Here is a 13013-nt window from a genome sequence, read left to right as displayed (position 1 = left end):
TGCATTTCCACAGCTGCTCTTTTCACCCTGTAATAATCAATAGCTGGCTTTGGGCTCGCTTGGCACGGCGACAATAGATCGATCAACATTACATTACAGACGGCCTGTCGCCAGCCTGCGGGGACTGCCGAGTCAAACCCACTTCATTCCCCTCTAATTCTCTCCTATCGTCTCGTCTTTATCAGTGTGCCTGTCTACCGCGTCCCTCCATTCGTAGCAGGGGGAGCCCGCTATTTTTATATCCTATACACGCACGTATTTCGTAGTGCGTCTCACTTTTGTCGCCACGAAGCCGAGTCGCGTGAACGTGCGCACGTGCAATTTCAGCCCAGTTGGAGGTGTTGTGTTTGCGCTCCCCTCGTTCATTTGTATGAATATTTCAGCTCCGCAGTGGGCTGCACCTCTGCGCGCCGTTATGTGGGTGAATTATGGAACGGAAAGGAGCGCGGGCACGGAACAGCCGTTTCCACTTCATCTCAATCTCACGGCGTCTTCGTCTGTTTGAGGTGTGTTTAAAGTGAAGGATTGAGAGAGGGAAGCTGAGGACAGAGCGAGTGGATGCGTTGGTGTGTGTGTGTGTGTGTGTGTGTGTGTGCTTCTCCTTTATCTCCCTGCTCTTCGCGGATATCGGCTCGTTCACTGATCATCATTATCGTTGGAAGAAACTCGGGTTCTCCTTGAAAGCAGCCATGTTGATTAATTCAGGTGACATAACCCTTCAGTACACACTCAGTCACTCGCACACACACACACACACACACACAAATAAACGCGTGCTCTCACCCATGACAGAAAATACCAGCATCCACATGTCATCTGCAAGATTTTATTTGACAGCAGCAACATTTGGTATTAAAATAAAGTATTTTTACACCAATAGAGACATAGCGGGGTTTATTGTTTGTTAGTGAATTAGATTCTAACCTGAGACCTGGATACATATGATTAACACATAACATCCTTCAGTTATTCAGTCTAGTAAATGCAATTGTGTGGAAGACTTCTGTTACGTATGGTTCTATGTCCTGCTGTGAATGTTTGTGCTTGGGGGTGTGTGTGTGCATGTGTGTGTATTCTGTATCTTTTGACTTAGGTGCAGCTCCCTAACGAGTGATTGAGGGCACCTGGGTGAGGATGGGGTTTACCTATATAAGCGCCTCCTTGCTCCGCCCTCGCTCTCTCTCATCTGCCTGGCACCAGACCCTGGTCTGCAGTGGGATTTGCACACTACAGTTTACTTGTGTCCTGTAAATAAACTGGCAGCTGTGGTTGTTTTTAACCTAACTTGGTGTTGTGTCCCTCCTATATGTTGCGACTCCCGAGCCGGTCGTAACACTTCACAAACCACTAACAAGGAAATAAAATGCAACATGGACTTGTGCCCATACAGGAAAATACTGAGCATGGAAAGTGCATCTTCAAATGAATAACTTGCATGTCAATAACAAGATTCATGTTTATTATGGAGCAGTTGAAATTCAGATTTTACACTTCGATGATGGCAGGCTTCACTCTGAGTGGAATTCCTCTTTAAGACTCCCATTAGCATCCTGATGTTGATACAAGTGGTCGAAGATGTTGGACTGCTGATTTAGGATTTCTCTGGTCTTTGCAGCTCTAATGAATGAGACGGTCGAGGGGACCTGGCAGGAGGTTCCAGATCGTCCTGGAGAAGATTGAACACTGCAGTCCCAGGTATTACAGCCCTCCCTGACATTACAGTGCTGTGGTCTCTTGGTGTACAAATAAAAGGGATCCAAATGCAATCCCCCCCCAGAAAAACCTTCATACATCACTGCTGCTTGACCAGATTAGCCTCTGAATTTAGGCATTTCTTTCAGATCAGATTTGATTGTGGACAAGCTTTTTCAGCTAAAACTCCATTGCCTTTTGAAAATGGAGATCTTTCCAGGATGCCATTTCAACACTTCATTATCAAATACATTAAATATTTAAAATAACTAATTTGTCTACTTCAAAAATAAGAAACTGATTTGATCTGCAAAATATAGCCACTATGGTTTATAGCTAAAATAAGTATTTATTATACATTGTTAATAACAAGCAATCGCCTAATGAAGGAAAGCAGGTGCCAGTTGGTCCCAACAATCCAGTTAGATCACAAGAATTATTCAATTTTTCTCTATAATTAGCAACTGTTATGTGGATTCATGTCTTATACCCTGCTGGAGAAGTAACAGGCTGTTTTTTCTCTATCCAAGCACCAACATGTCAAGGCCAACGCATAAGTGCACGGTGAATACATCTTAAGCTACGAACGATGCTTTCATAGGTGGTAGTTGCATACTTTGCTCAAGGCAAATAAGACATACAGCATGTACCCATATAACAAATGTAATTTTAAATAATGGAGGTTATCACTCTACGAGCCTTAATTATAGACAATCATCTGTTTCATAAAACAAAAAACATGTTGCTGAGTCTCCATCTACAAGAGCAGGATGCTAGCCAGTGACCATAACTACTAACCGTGGCACAATCGTCCCATTAGGTTAAAAGTTCTGTGTGTCTATTATTAGTCATTAATAGTGAGCTGATCACAGAATTATCTCACATTCATTAAATAGTTTAGACGCAATCAAAAATACAGGTTCAGCTGTCAGAGAGCTCCCAGTCTTTTTAACACGTAGTAGTGTAGAGAGGAAACCCAATGGACCCGGCAGTACAAACGCTGGATAGAAATACACACCGGTGGGTGTTGTACAACAACAGTACTAGATCTTGGGGATGAGGTGGCTGATGAGCCTCTGGAGGTCCTGGGTTCTGCGCTGGGTGGTCCTCAGCACCCCCTCGTGGTTGGCCTTCTCAACGCTGTCGTAATCCGCCACGACCTTGTTGGTGACGAGGGACAGACCCAAGACACGCAGGCCACAGTGACGAGCCACCACCACCTCTGGCACTGTGCTCATACCTAGACAGAGGGGAGAAGTCCGTCTCAGGTGCACTGACTTAATCATGAGCATAATAATAATATTAATAATAATCAATTATGTGACTTAGAATTGTAAGAGTGTTATACTTAATTTAAAAAGTTTTCATATATATATATATATATATTCATATGCAATATACAAAATCATTTTCATGTTCTTGGGTTTTTGTTTCATCTGTTTCCTGTTTTATTTTGAAGTTCACTCCTCATGTGTCATATGTTTTTGTGAGTTTTCCCACCTTTTTGATAGTCTGCCCTGCCTTGATTAGTTTCACCTGTCCCTCATTAGGCCTGCTCACCTGCTCCTCCCTTCCCTTGTTAGTCGGTGACTATGGGTACATCCCAAGTCTCTTAATTGCATCCCCGTTTCCCCCACTTGCGTCTTTTCCTTGCGTCTTAGTCCCTCCCCCCAGGGATGCATGGAGAGACACATGGCAGGAAACCATGCGAGGAGAGAGGAAATGACAAATAAGAGACTTGGGATGTATCCTATCTATACCACCTCAGTTCCTCTGTGTTTCGTCTATTGTTGCTGGAAGGAGTTTTCGTCCCGCCCACTGGAATCAGTAAGCTTTTTGTGGTATTAAATTATCAGCACTGAATCTACCAGTCTCTGCATTCTGCATCCTTCCTGTCTGTCCTGCTCCCTGCACCGTGAAAATATTTCAAATTTACCTAAATTGCTCAAATAATAAAACATGATTTGTATTTGAACCCCACCTTCAAAAAAAGAGAAAAGTAATGGAAATAGAACAGGAGGTTTTAATAGTGGAAAAACACAAGTCAGACTTGCATTGGGCCATACTGCATGATTCTTCTATTAAATGAGAGGTACGAATATCCACCATAATAGCTATCGGGTCATATTGCAAAATGAAAATAAAAAGTTGTGAATGAAATGGGAGGAAGTCTAGAGGGAATTGAAGCTGTTCTGGATTGTCTATAAAATAAAAATGAGAAAGCTATTGACACATTTCAGATAGCTCTTTTTGTGCAAGGCGCCAGGGTACAATATCAGATCATGATGTAAAAATAACATCTGTGCAACATCAGTCAAGCTCTATCCTGCACTGCCCAACAAATCCGCTGAAAACCACTAACGTTATTCACGACGAATCTCTTTATCTGAATACTGAAGCTAATATTATCTAGACCTTGGCCCTTTTTGTTTAAATTTTGTTTCCAATTCCAGAAGGGGCTACCGCTGCAAAATTCAAATGCTGTTTGTATTTGTTCAGAGCGTTATATCTCTCCTTATCCAAACTATGAATTCCTATTCATTTAAATATCCCCAAGCTGTTGTAGATGCACTTTCGAGGCACATCAGTATCCCTTTAAGTGAGCACGAGAGAGTCGTACTAACCCACACAATCAGCCCCCAGCATCTGCAGGAGTTTGCACTCTGCAATGGTCTCGTATGTCGGTCCAGCCACCATGCAGTAAACCCCTTCATGCAGGAAGCTGCCGCAGCCCTGCTCCTCTGCTGTTTGCTTGACCAGAGCCCTCAGCTCACGGTCGTACGCGTCCGACATGCAAGGGAAACGATCTCCAAACCTGGAGACATGTCAAATAAAGGAATGGGACATGGCAATAAGACAAAGATGTGGCCGATGCTCAAAATTTTTTTACTTTCATAGTCCTGCATTGGCGTTTTTGTACTGTACCTGACGTCATTGTGCCCACAGAGCGGGTTCTGGCCCGCGAAGCCCGGCATGTTGATGTGATCCTTGATGAGCATGATGTCTCCCACTTCGTAGCTGCCATTGAGTCCCCCCGCTGCGTTTGTCATGATCACAGTTTCCACGCCCAGGAGGAAGAAGATTCGCACCGGGTACGTCACCTGGAATGACAAACGCGCTATGCTTCAGAGACAGATACTGTTGTTCTTCTATTGCTCTGACGTATGTCCATTTTTATTTTATCATTTATTTATTTATTTTTTACAAATGGGAGTTACAAGAGGGGGGGTCACCTGGGAACAACAGTGGAGAAAATGCATCACATGAGAAAGCCAATATTTTAAAAGGGACACTGTCAGTAGACAGTAGATCATTGTTTATTACTGTAGGTCCTTGTTGAACTGTGCATGACTGAAACAATCGTGCTTCTGCACGAAACTTCATAGGGCAGCTGATGGCCCGGTAATGACTACTAATGCTCCTTTTCACTGCAGTCCCATTTTGAAATTGCTGTTTCTATTTCACATTTGTCTGTCGCTTGAATTGCCTCCGAAAGTGATTTGCTAGTTAGTGCAGAAATGTTTCCAAGTACCCCGGTTTCTCGATAAGGTCAGCGCTGTCATTTTGGATTATTGGCCTGTCTGGATATGCGTTTTGCATATTGTAGCAGTGGACTGATGTGATGTCAGTGTACTTTCGGCCTTGTCAGGGATGAAATGCAAGCACAGTAAGCTGCATATGTAATGGCAGGTCTGTGTTTGCCTTCTGTGTTCTGTGTGTGTCTTTGTGTTGCTCCACACCCTCCTCACTCTACCTGTCAGCCACTCCCTCAGTATCAGCCTAACTCCCTTCACCTGCCTCTGATCACTAATCAAGCACTCGCTCCTCATCAGCACAACTCCCCTCACCTGTTCAAGCCACTATATAAACCCCTGCCTCACAGTTACTCTTTGCCAGATCATTTCCATGTCTACCCGCCCGTTAGGCTCGTCCTGTTCCCGGGTTTCCCCGTCTGCCTGCCCTACCTCGTCCTGCTGGATTTCCCCCCTCGTCTCTTGTCTCGTCCGTGGATTTCCCCCCTCGTCTCTTGTCTCGTCCGTGGATTCCCTGTTATGTTCTGTTTCATTAAATACCTGCTTCACTCTACTTCTGGTTTGGTCTGCATTTGAGTCCTCCACCACACCCCGTGACAGCAGGACTGTCGGTAGCAGGGAGCCGTTAATAAAAGAGTTTACTTGAATCAATTATTTGCCAAAAGGCTCCTGGGTGGCAATATTTCTTCACCCATATAAGCTCGTTTTCAGTCAATGATTTCTAATGTCACCTGACGAGGAAGAAGACAAAAAAGAGCAACACAGAAACAAAAAGGACTTTAAAGAGAACAAGATTAAGAGGGTACAGCCATGCTAGCGATCGATTGAGGTCCTCCTTGTATAAGATGGGTGAGGGCTTCCTTGTATAAGATGGGTGAGGGCTATCTTTGTAGTTCAAATTGCAAATAAACAAAGGGAGGTGTAGTTTGAATAGAAAAAAATCCTCTCAGACACTGTGGATATATCAATCAACAATCTGAGGGCGTACTTTTCTTGCAGTATAGTTAAACATCAGTAGGCTATTAGCTGTAGGTGGGCGATTAACGAGATAACTGACCCAGAGAAACATACATGAAACATTGCTGACAACATAAAACCCTTTGAAAGGTCTCCTGAAGGAGTAATATTAAGAGGAAATTGAACCGGGGACCCTGGGAAATTAGATACGCTCCTGTGGTTTGATGCTTTCAGCTTAATGTTAACACCAGCATGCCGACACTATGACAATGCTATTTTCATGTTTAGCATTTGAATGCTCATTTGTAGCATTGACATTTCAGTGTAATGTTTACGATATTAAACATGTTTGTTTAGTGTGTTAGCATGCTAACACACGCTAATTAGCACTAACCACAAAGTGGAGCTGAGGCTGATGGGTTTGCCATTATTTTTTCAGGGTATTTGTGTCACGCTTCTGGAACAGAGCAGAGACTCAAGCGCAGAGACAGGCACTGGAGACGAGGTGGAAGGCAAGATTCTTTTACCAAAAAGTAATAAACAAGAACTCAAAACGACTCCAACAGGGAGCGGACCAAAAACCCAAAATCTGTAGAAAGGCAAAGTCACTAATCATGGAAACAAACACGAGGACAAAATACCAGAACATGAAGCGCACTCGGGGAAGGACAAATACAATCTGATAACCAGAACAGGGAAAGCAGGGGAGTATATATGTGTGGGGTTGTCAGAGGGAAAAGCCAGGGGCAGGTGATTGAACACAGGTGAAGTGAATGAGACAACTCATAGACACACTCAGGAGAAACACACACACACACATGAGGCAAAGCCTAACCGTGACAATTTGACCGTAAAGCAAAGTTTTTCATTAATTTAAAACTAGATCATCATCATCATTGGAGGTAAATAATGTGGTTTTTTTTAACTTGAAAAAAGTGCGATAAGCTGCTACAACTGCCATGTGTGTTGAAATGTGCCTTGAGTGGACATTTGTCTTGAATGCTCTTATTATTATTTAATATCTTTTTAGTTATATGATTTGATTTTGCTTCATGTTGTATTTGTTTTCAGTCCAGTCGACAGTTTCAATTTGCGAGCAGTTTGTTTTTGGAGTTTAACCGAAACCAATCAGTTCATGAATTATTTATGGTCTAGAAGAGTCAATAGCATTTCCATTCACTGTTGTTTTTCCCATCCATCCAGAGGTGCACTTTATGGTTTCCTCTGTAGATCAGCATTGACTTAATATCTTGTAAACAAGCTTGGTCATGGTGTTTGATTGCAATTCAAACCTGATTTCTTTTTAGTTTAGAGGGTATGATTTTGATGGCGACCGTGGCTCACTGGGTTAAGAGGGTTGTCTGGCAACCGGAATCCGGAATCCGGATCCTCAACTGGGACGTGTCGTAATGTACCTGATGTCACGTGTCGTAGTGTACCTGATGTCACGTGTCGTAGTGTACCTGATGTCACGTGTCGTAGTGTACCTGAGCAATACACTGAACCCCTAATGGCTCCCCGAGTGCCTGTCATTGGCAGCCCACTGCTCCCTATATACAGGGATGGGTTAAATGCAGAGACAAATTTCCCCCTTAAAGGGATCAATATAGTATAATAAAATGATTTGTATTTCGTCTAATATGTGTTATCATTATCTAGCCAAGATCTTCCTCATTGTCAGTGTTTAAGTTCACTTTGTAAAAAGAAAAAAAAAAAAGTTTGAAATCTTACGTCACTCTGCTAGTGTTGCTTATAAAAACTGATTCTCGCCTGATCTGTTCCGTTTAGGATTTTGTTCAGTTAGCCGAGAAAGTATATCGGTAATATTGTCTTGTGAAGATGTACCGTAGTTGGCTTGGACAGAAACACATCTTTTAAAGTTCAACTCATGTGGCGATTGAACTGGAGGAATTTCATCCATTATATCTCTGTCTAAAGTCCCAACCGGACACAGGAGGGTCATAATGCATCTGGCTTTCTATTGCTGTATATATGAAATTGGATTTTATGATTCAGTAGAGTTATATGGATCATTTTATATGATGGCACATCACAGCTGGTAATAAGAAATAAAACCAGAATACAGTGTCTCCAGAGGCCAAAGGCCAGTCCTGTATCCACACTATGACACACTGGGTGGTTTCCTTACTGTCATCATGATTCTGCAGCTGATCATTCAACACACATAGTAAATTGTTAGCCAGCTGTGAGCTATAATATGGTCATATATCAAGTTTACACAACTTTATATAGTCAAATGACAAAATCATGATTGAGGATGAGATAAAAGCTTGAGTGTCTCTGAGAGTCGTTTTCTTAGAAAGGGTGTGTAACGACGGTTTGAGCTGTTGAATTTAAATTGTAACATTTTCAGAACCAAAATAATAACTTTTACAGACATTTTGATGTCACAAATACTGTATCTACAATTATCACCAGGTCAATGTTCTAATTGGAACTTAAAATGAAGAGATCATGTGGCGCTCTGTAACACAAATAATAAAGTTAGTGTTTGCTCATATGGTTTAAAGATTAGGCCTACGCCTAACAAAAGCTGTGAATGTTTATCTCAAAGTGATTGACAAAGTCAGAGTTGAAACTGCCAGCTTTGACTCATTTATCCTGTATAGTATATCATTCGCATCAGCAAGTTTCCAAAATGGCTTGTGACATAAACTGACACAGAAAGTTGCTCATAAGGCAACTTAGAGTAGTAACAAATGGATATGTCTGCATTACTGCAAAAAAAACGGTGTTCATTCCAATTTAATTTTAAGTCAATAAATTAATTTACCTCTAGCATAACGAACATATATAAATCCAGTATACAAACAATATCATTCTAAGATACAACACATCATGTTTTAGCCATGCTAGCAGACATGGATGGCAAAATGCATGCAAAACTAATGACATTCCCATCAGCCTCAGCTGTAGGGCTGGTTAGCAAATGTTAGCATGCTAACATGCTAAACTGAAACGGGCGAACCTGACTCCTCGTCATCTTAGTATTTTTACTGTGAGCATGCTTACCTCAGCATTTAACTGTCAATTACAACATCACACAGTCAATAGTATGACTGTGGACTTTTCATCTTGTATTTTTTTTTTAATACAATTTTGATAAAACCAATTAATTCTGGTTGTTTACAGCTCAACTTAGCGATAACACTGTGCTGGTCTTACCAATAAAAAAAGTACCAAAAGCAGTATGTACTGTAGCGTACCGTGTGCATGTTGTAACCCTCGTAGAAGTGGAATCTCCCCTGCATGCAGACACAGTCACGGCCCTGAAGCCTCCCGAACACCAGCTGCCCGGTATGGCCCGGCACTGCACGGCACACATTCAGTATGAGCGGCTGCTAGCATGCTTATGTACAGTTTCCAAAACACATGCGTTTAAGATAATATGCAATTTGTGAGAGACAACTTACCAGTGCTGGTGGGAAAACGTGGGATATCCTCATACGGGAACGTGGTCTTGTCATCCAGCAGGTCAGCCAGTCCGCCCAGGCCTGAACCACAGATGATGGCTACTTTAGGACGCTGCTCTGTGTGGGCCAGCAGCCAGTCTGCTGTCTCCTTATACTCTTCATAACTGTATCTGGAGACAATGGGAAGAATATTGATTCATGGTAAATATTACCAAATCATAGAAATACTATTTAACGTGATTGCTTTTTTCCTAACTTCCAGGCAAAAAGGAAAACACTGCTGACAAGAGAAGTCAGTTTAATTTAGCATACTGTCAATTTTTGTTCTGATAATAGGAGGGGAAGACACTTGGGAATGCAGGAGTGAAAGTGCATGGAAAGGAGCATTGTGGAAAAAATAAGAATAAATACGACATTGGGCAACGCACTTATGGGTTTTTACTTTGCCATGTACCGGCCAAATTATTTATCAGGGATGCTGATTACGTTGGAAAAGCCTCGAGGTATAACATCATACAAAGTCTGAAACAGTCTGTAATTCTGGTTATAAATCTGGTTGTTAAGCTATAATGTTGTCAATGAGCCCTCTGTGCCTCAAGCTTTGTTATTAAAACACAATGACACTTTAGGCTTCAGCCTTCACCGAACCAATCTGCAGTAGAGACGGATGTTCAATCTTCCCACACTTTTCCCTTGTTGCCCTTCTTTTCTTTTTTTTCTTCAGCTCCAAAAGGAACTGGTAAATCTTTTATATCGGTAGGTATGTTGGCACCAGAGACAGGGTGAAGTCGAAGTGATGAATGTGAATAATGCTCCAACTAAATATCCGAGTTGTGACTGCCATTAAAACTTTGTCAAGACAAAAATAAAGCGGACGTGTATTCCTCTATTCAAATCTGTGGAAGAATTATCATAACACATGATCGATTTATTCTACTGTGACACAATTGTTGCATGGCTGCCATTACCGGCTTGTCAGTTGCAGAGGTCGCCCTTCACATAATTCTTCAGATGGTAATGGCAGCTTTACACACAAACACACAACCGCACTCACAATCAGGCATACTTCCAGCTGCTGCAACTTCTGCTGTTCTGTTGTGTGATTCAGAAACAGAATCACTGTGGGTGCCAACATAAGGCGGGGAAGGGATGAGAGCAATTCATGTTTGTGTAACGCGACAACTGAACATCATATCTTCTTATCATAAACCCGAGAAACTGAAACCAGTGTCCAGTGTGTAAACCTGCCATAAAAATCTCTTATCCTACAAAAACATGATGACATGTCATGTGTGAAGAGGAAAACCAAATTATGTTGTAAATGTGTCCAGCTGCTGAATTTACTAATAGCAAACTAAACTGACTAAACTAACAGCTAACGACTAAGAAAGGCGTTCACACAACGGACATTCTGACAATGGCTGAACCTCCAACATAATCTTAACCCCCTTTCATTAAAGAACAAACCTCTCACATCTTCAAAGATTCAGTCTGCAGCAGCCATCTTGTTATTTGCGGCCTAATGACAGTTGGTGGCGGGAATCTCCTGCTGTTTAAAACAGTTTACACAAAACTGATGCTAACTTTTTAGCTAGCTTCTATTATCTCCACAACTGTGTTTTAGCTTACTGAACCTAATTACATTTTACTACACCTATGGCAAAGCTGTGTGAATTTCATTTATTTAAAAACCTTGCCCTAACTTTACCCTAAAAATAAATAAATGATCACTTCAATGACAAATTTCACCGAAATAGTCATACCTTCCAATAAATAGGTATCGGGCCAATTTTATAATAATTTTAAGAACATGGAAAGGGTAACAGGCTAGTTTTACTCTATTTAATTAATTAAGATTTTTGCAGAATATACAGGTGCTGGTCATATAATTGAACCTTTTCACAATATTCTAATTTTCTGAGATACTGAATTTGGGATTTTCCTTAGTTGTCAGTTATAATCATCAAAATTAAAAGAAATAAACATTTGAAATATATCAGTCTGTGTGTAATGAATGAATATAATAGACAAGTTTCACTTTTTGAATGGAATTAGTGAAATAAATCAACTTTTTGATGATATTCTAATTATATGACCAGCACCTGTATATATATCATTTTTATTATTTGCCAAAAGCTATTTTAATGCTTGTTGTTCTTGTATATCTGTGTAGTCATCACATTTAATGATCAGCCAGTTCACACAGGCTTTTGAAAACAGTAGCCTTTGCATTATGTAACAGCAGAGTAAGAGATTTAACTAGGAGCAGGAAGTGAGCTCGTGGGCTCTCAGTTCTCTGGCTCTCGCGGACCTACCGGCTGCGCGCGGAGCTGTCCATGGTGCTGCCGGGAACTTTACATTCAGGCACCAGAGCAGAGAGCGGAGCGGGACCGCCTCCAGGCTGTTTGCCACACATTGTTTGGCAGAAGCAACACAGCAATGTCCTCCCAGTTTAACCAGCCTGAGCTGTTGGTAAGCTCCGGTGTTGTCAGTGAACTGGAAACACCAGACTGGCCTGTTAAGTGAGCAGCAAAGATATTTATCAACGAAATGAATTCGACTTGAAGAACACACGGCAGATCCACCACCTGTAGCACACAGTTACGTCAGAGTGAGAGGCGTCATCTTGGGAGGGAAGCCCTTATAGAGGCTACTAATCCTCAGAATAAAGCGTGTATGTTGCTTTAGCTCTGGCGACAGGAACATGAACACAGCACAGTCCACACCAAGATGCGTTTGCGTGGACTGTGGCCATGACAACCATGAAGCTCATTCCACTCCGGTCCACCAACATCAACATCCAGCCTTATCTGACTTACCTGCACTGACTGGTGGAGGAGGATGCCGCTTCCATATCTGACGACGAGCGGGACCAGTCTACTGATAAGACGCTTGTTTGAATCTTGTTTGACAGACGCTGCCCGTGCTGAGTTCAGGGTGGTGGAGCCGGAGCGGCTGATGGAGACTCTGCTGCTGCTGCGGATGGACGGAGTGACGGAGAGCGTGCTGCGCGCCGACGTCAGGTTTACAGGGTTAAGGGGGCGGGGCTTAAGCAGACTGCCGGTCCCTTTGAAGAAGACTAAATCCAATTTTCTAGCAGGCTGGGCAGCTCACTGATCCGTTCACTGACAGAGGCAGGGCTCGGAACAGAGGGAGAAAGAATGAGGGGCAAGAGAGGGAAAGACAAACAGCAAGATGAGGGGAATTATGTAAGATCAGCAACGAATGATAAACAACCAAACGCTTTGAGTCACTGAGTTTGTTGGTTACTTGTAACCGCATGCATGATATGTGCCTGCACCATATTGTAGGCTATAATAACTTCTCCTCCCTCTCTCACCCACACAAACGCTCACACCCACACACCGGCTGCACAACAATTGAAAGTGCTGACTCA

The 13013-nt window shown here is 42.3% G+C and overlaps 1 protein-coding gene across 2 annotated transcripts; it reads right to left on the bottom strand.

Moving 5' to 3' along the window:
- Positions 1–2735: 2735 nt before the first annotated feature.
- Positions 2736–12470, bottom strand: pnp6 (purine nucleoside phosphorylase 6). 2 transcript variants are annotated; one of them, XM_076082244.1, is made up of 6 exons: positions 12436–12470; positions 9617–9786; positions 9410–9513; positions 4618–4793; positions 4317–4507; positions 2736–2932 (listed from the first exon to the last, which is right to left on the bottom strand). In XM_076082244.1, exons 1-6 carry the CDS (start codon positions 12468–12470, stop codon positions 2736–2738), a joined length of 873 nt encoding a protein of 290 aa, XP_075938359.1. The 2 variants fall into 2 exon arrangements, with proteins under 2 accessions (XP_075938359.1, XP_075938360.1); XM_076082245.1 differs by having other exon boundaries at positions 9617–9780.
- Between the last annotated feature and the right edge of the window lie 543 nt (positions 12471–13013).

This window comes from Anarhichas minor, unplaced genomic scaffold (assembly GCF_050575085.1).
Source record: "Anarhichas minor isolate MPS153535 unplaced genomic scaffold, ASM5057508v1 ptg000090l, whole genome shotgun sequence".
Taxonomy (NCBI): Eukaryota; Metazoa; Chordata; class Actinopteri; order Perciformes; family Anarhichadidae; genus Anarhichas; species Anarhichas minor.
This window is presented reverse-complemented; position numbering and strand designations above follow the sequence as displayed.

Bases quoted from the DNA above. Each gene is read 5' to 3' on its own strand.
- pnp6 (XM_076082244.1), bottom strand. From the start codon at position 12,470: ATGGAAGCGGCATCCTCCTCCACCAGTCAGTGCAG. The intron at 4,508-4,617 runs GTACAGTACAAA...ACATGTCTCCAG, and splicing joins TGTGGGCACAATGACGTCAG to GTTTGGAGATCGTTTCCCTT. The intron at 2,933-4,316 runs GTTAGTACGACT...CCCTCTGTCTAG, and splicing joins GCTGGGGGCTGATTGTGTGG to GTATGAGCACAGTGCCAGAG.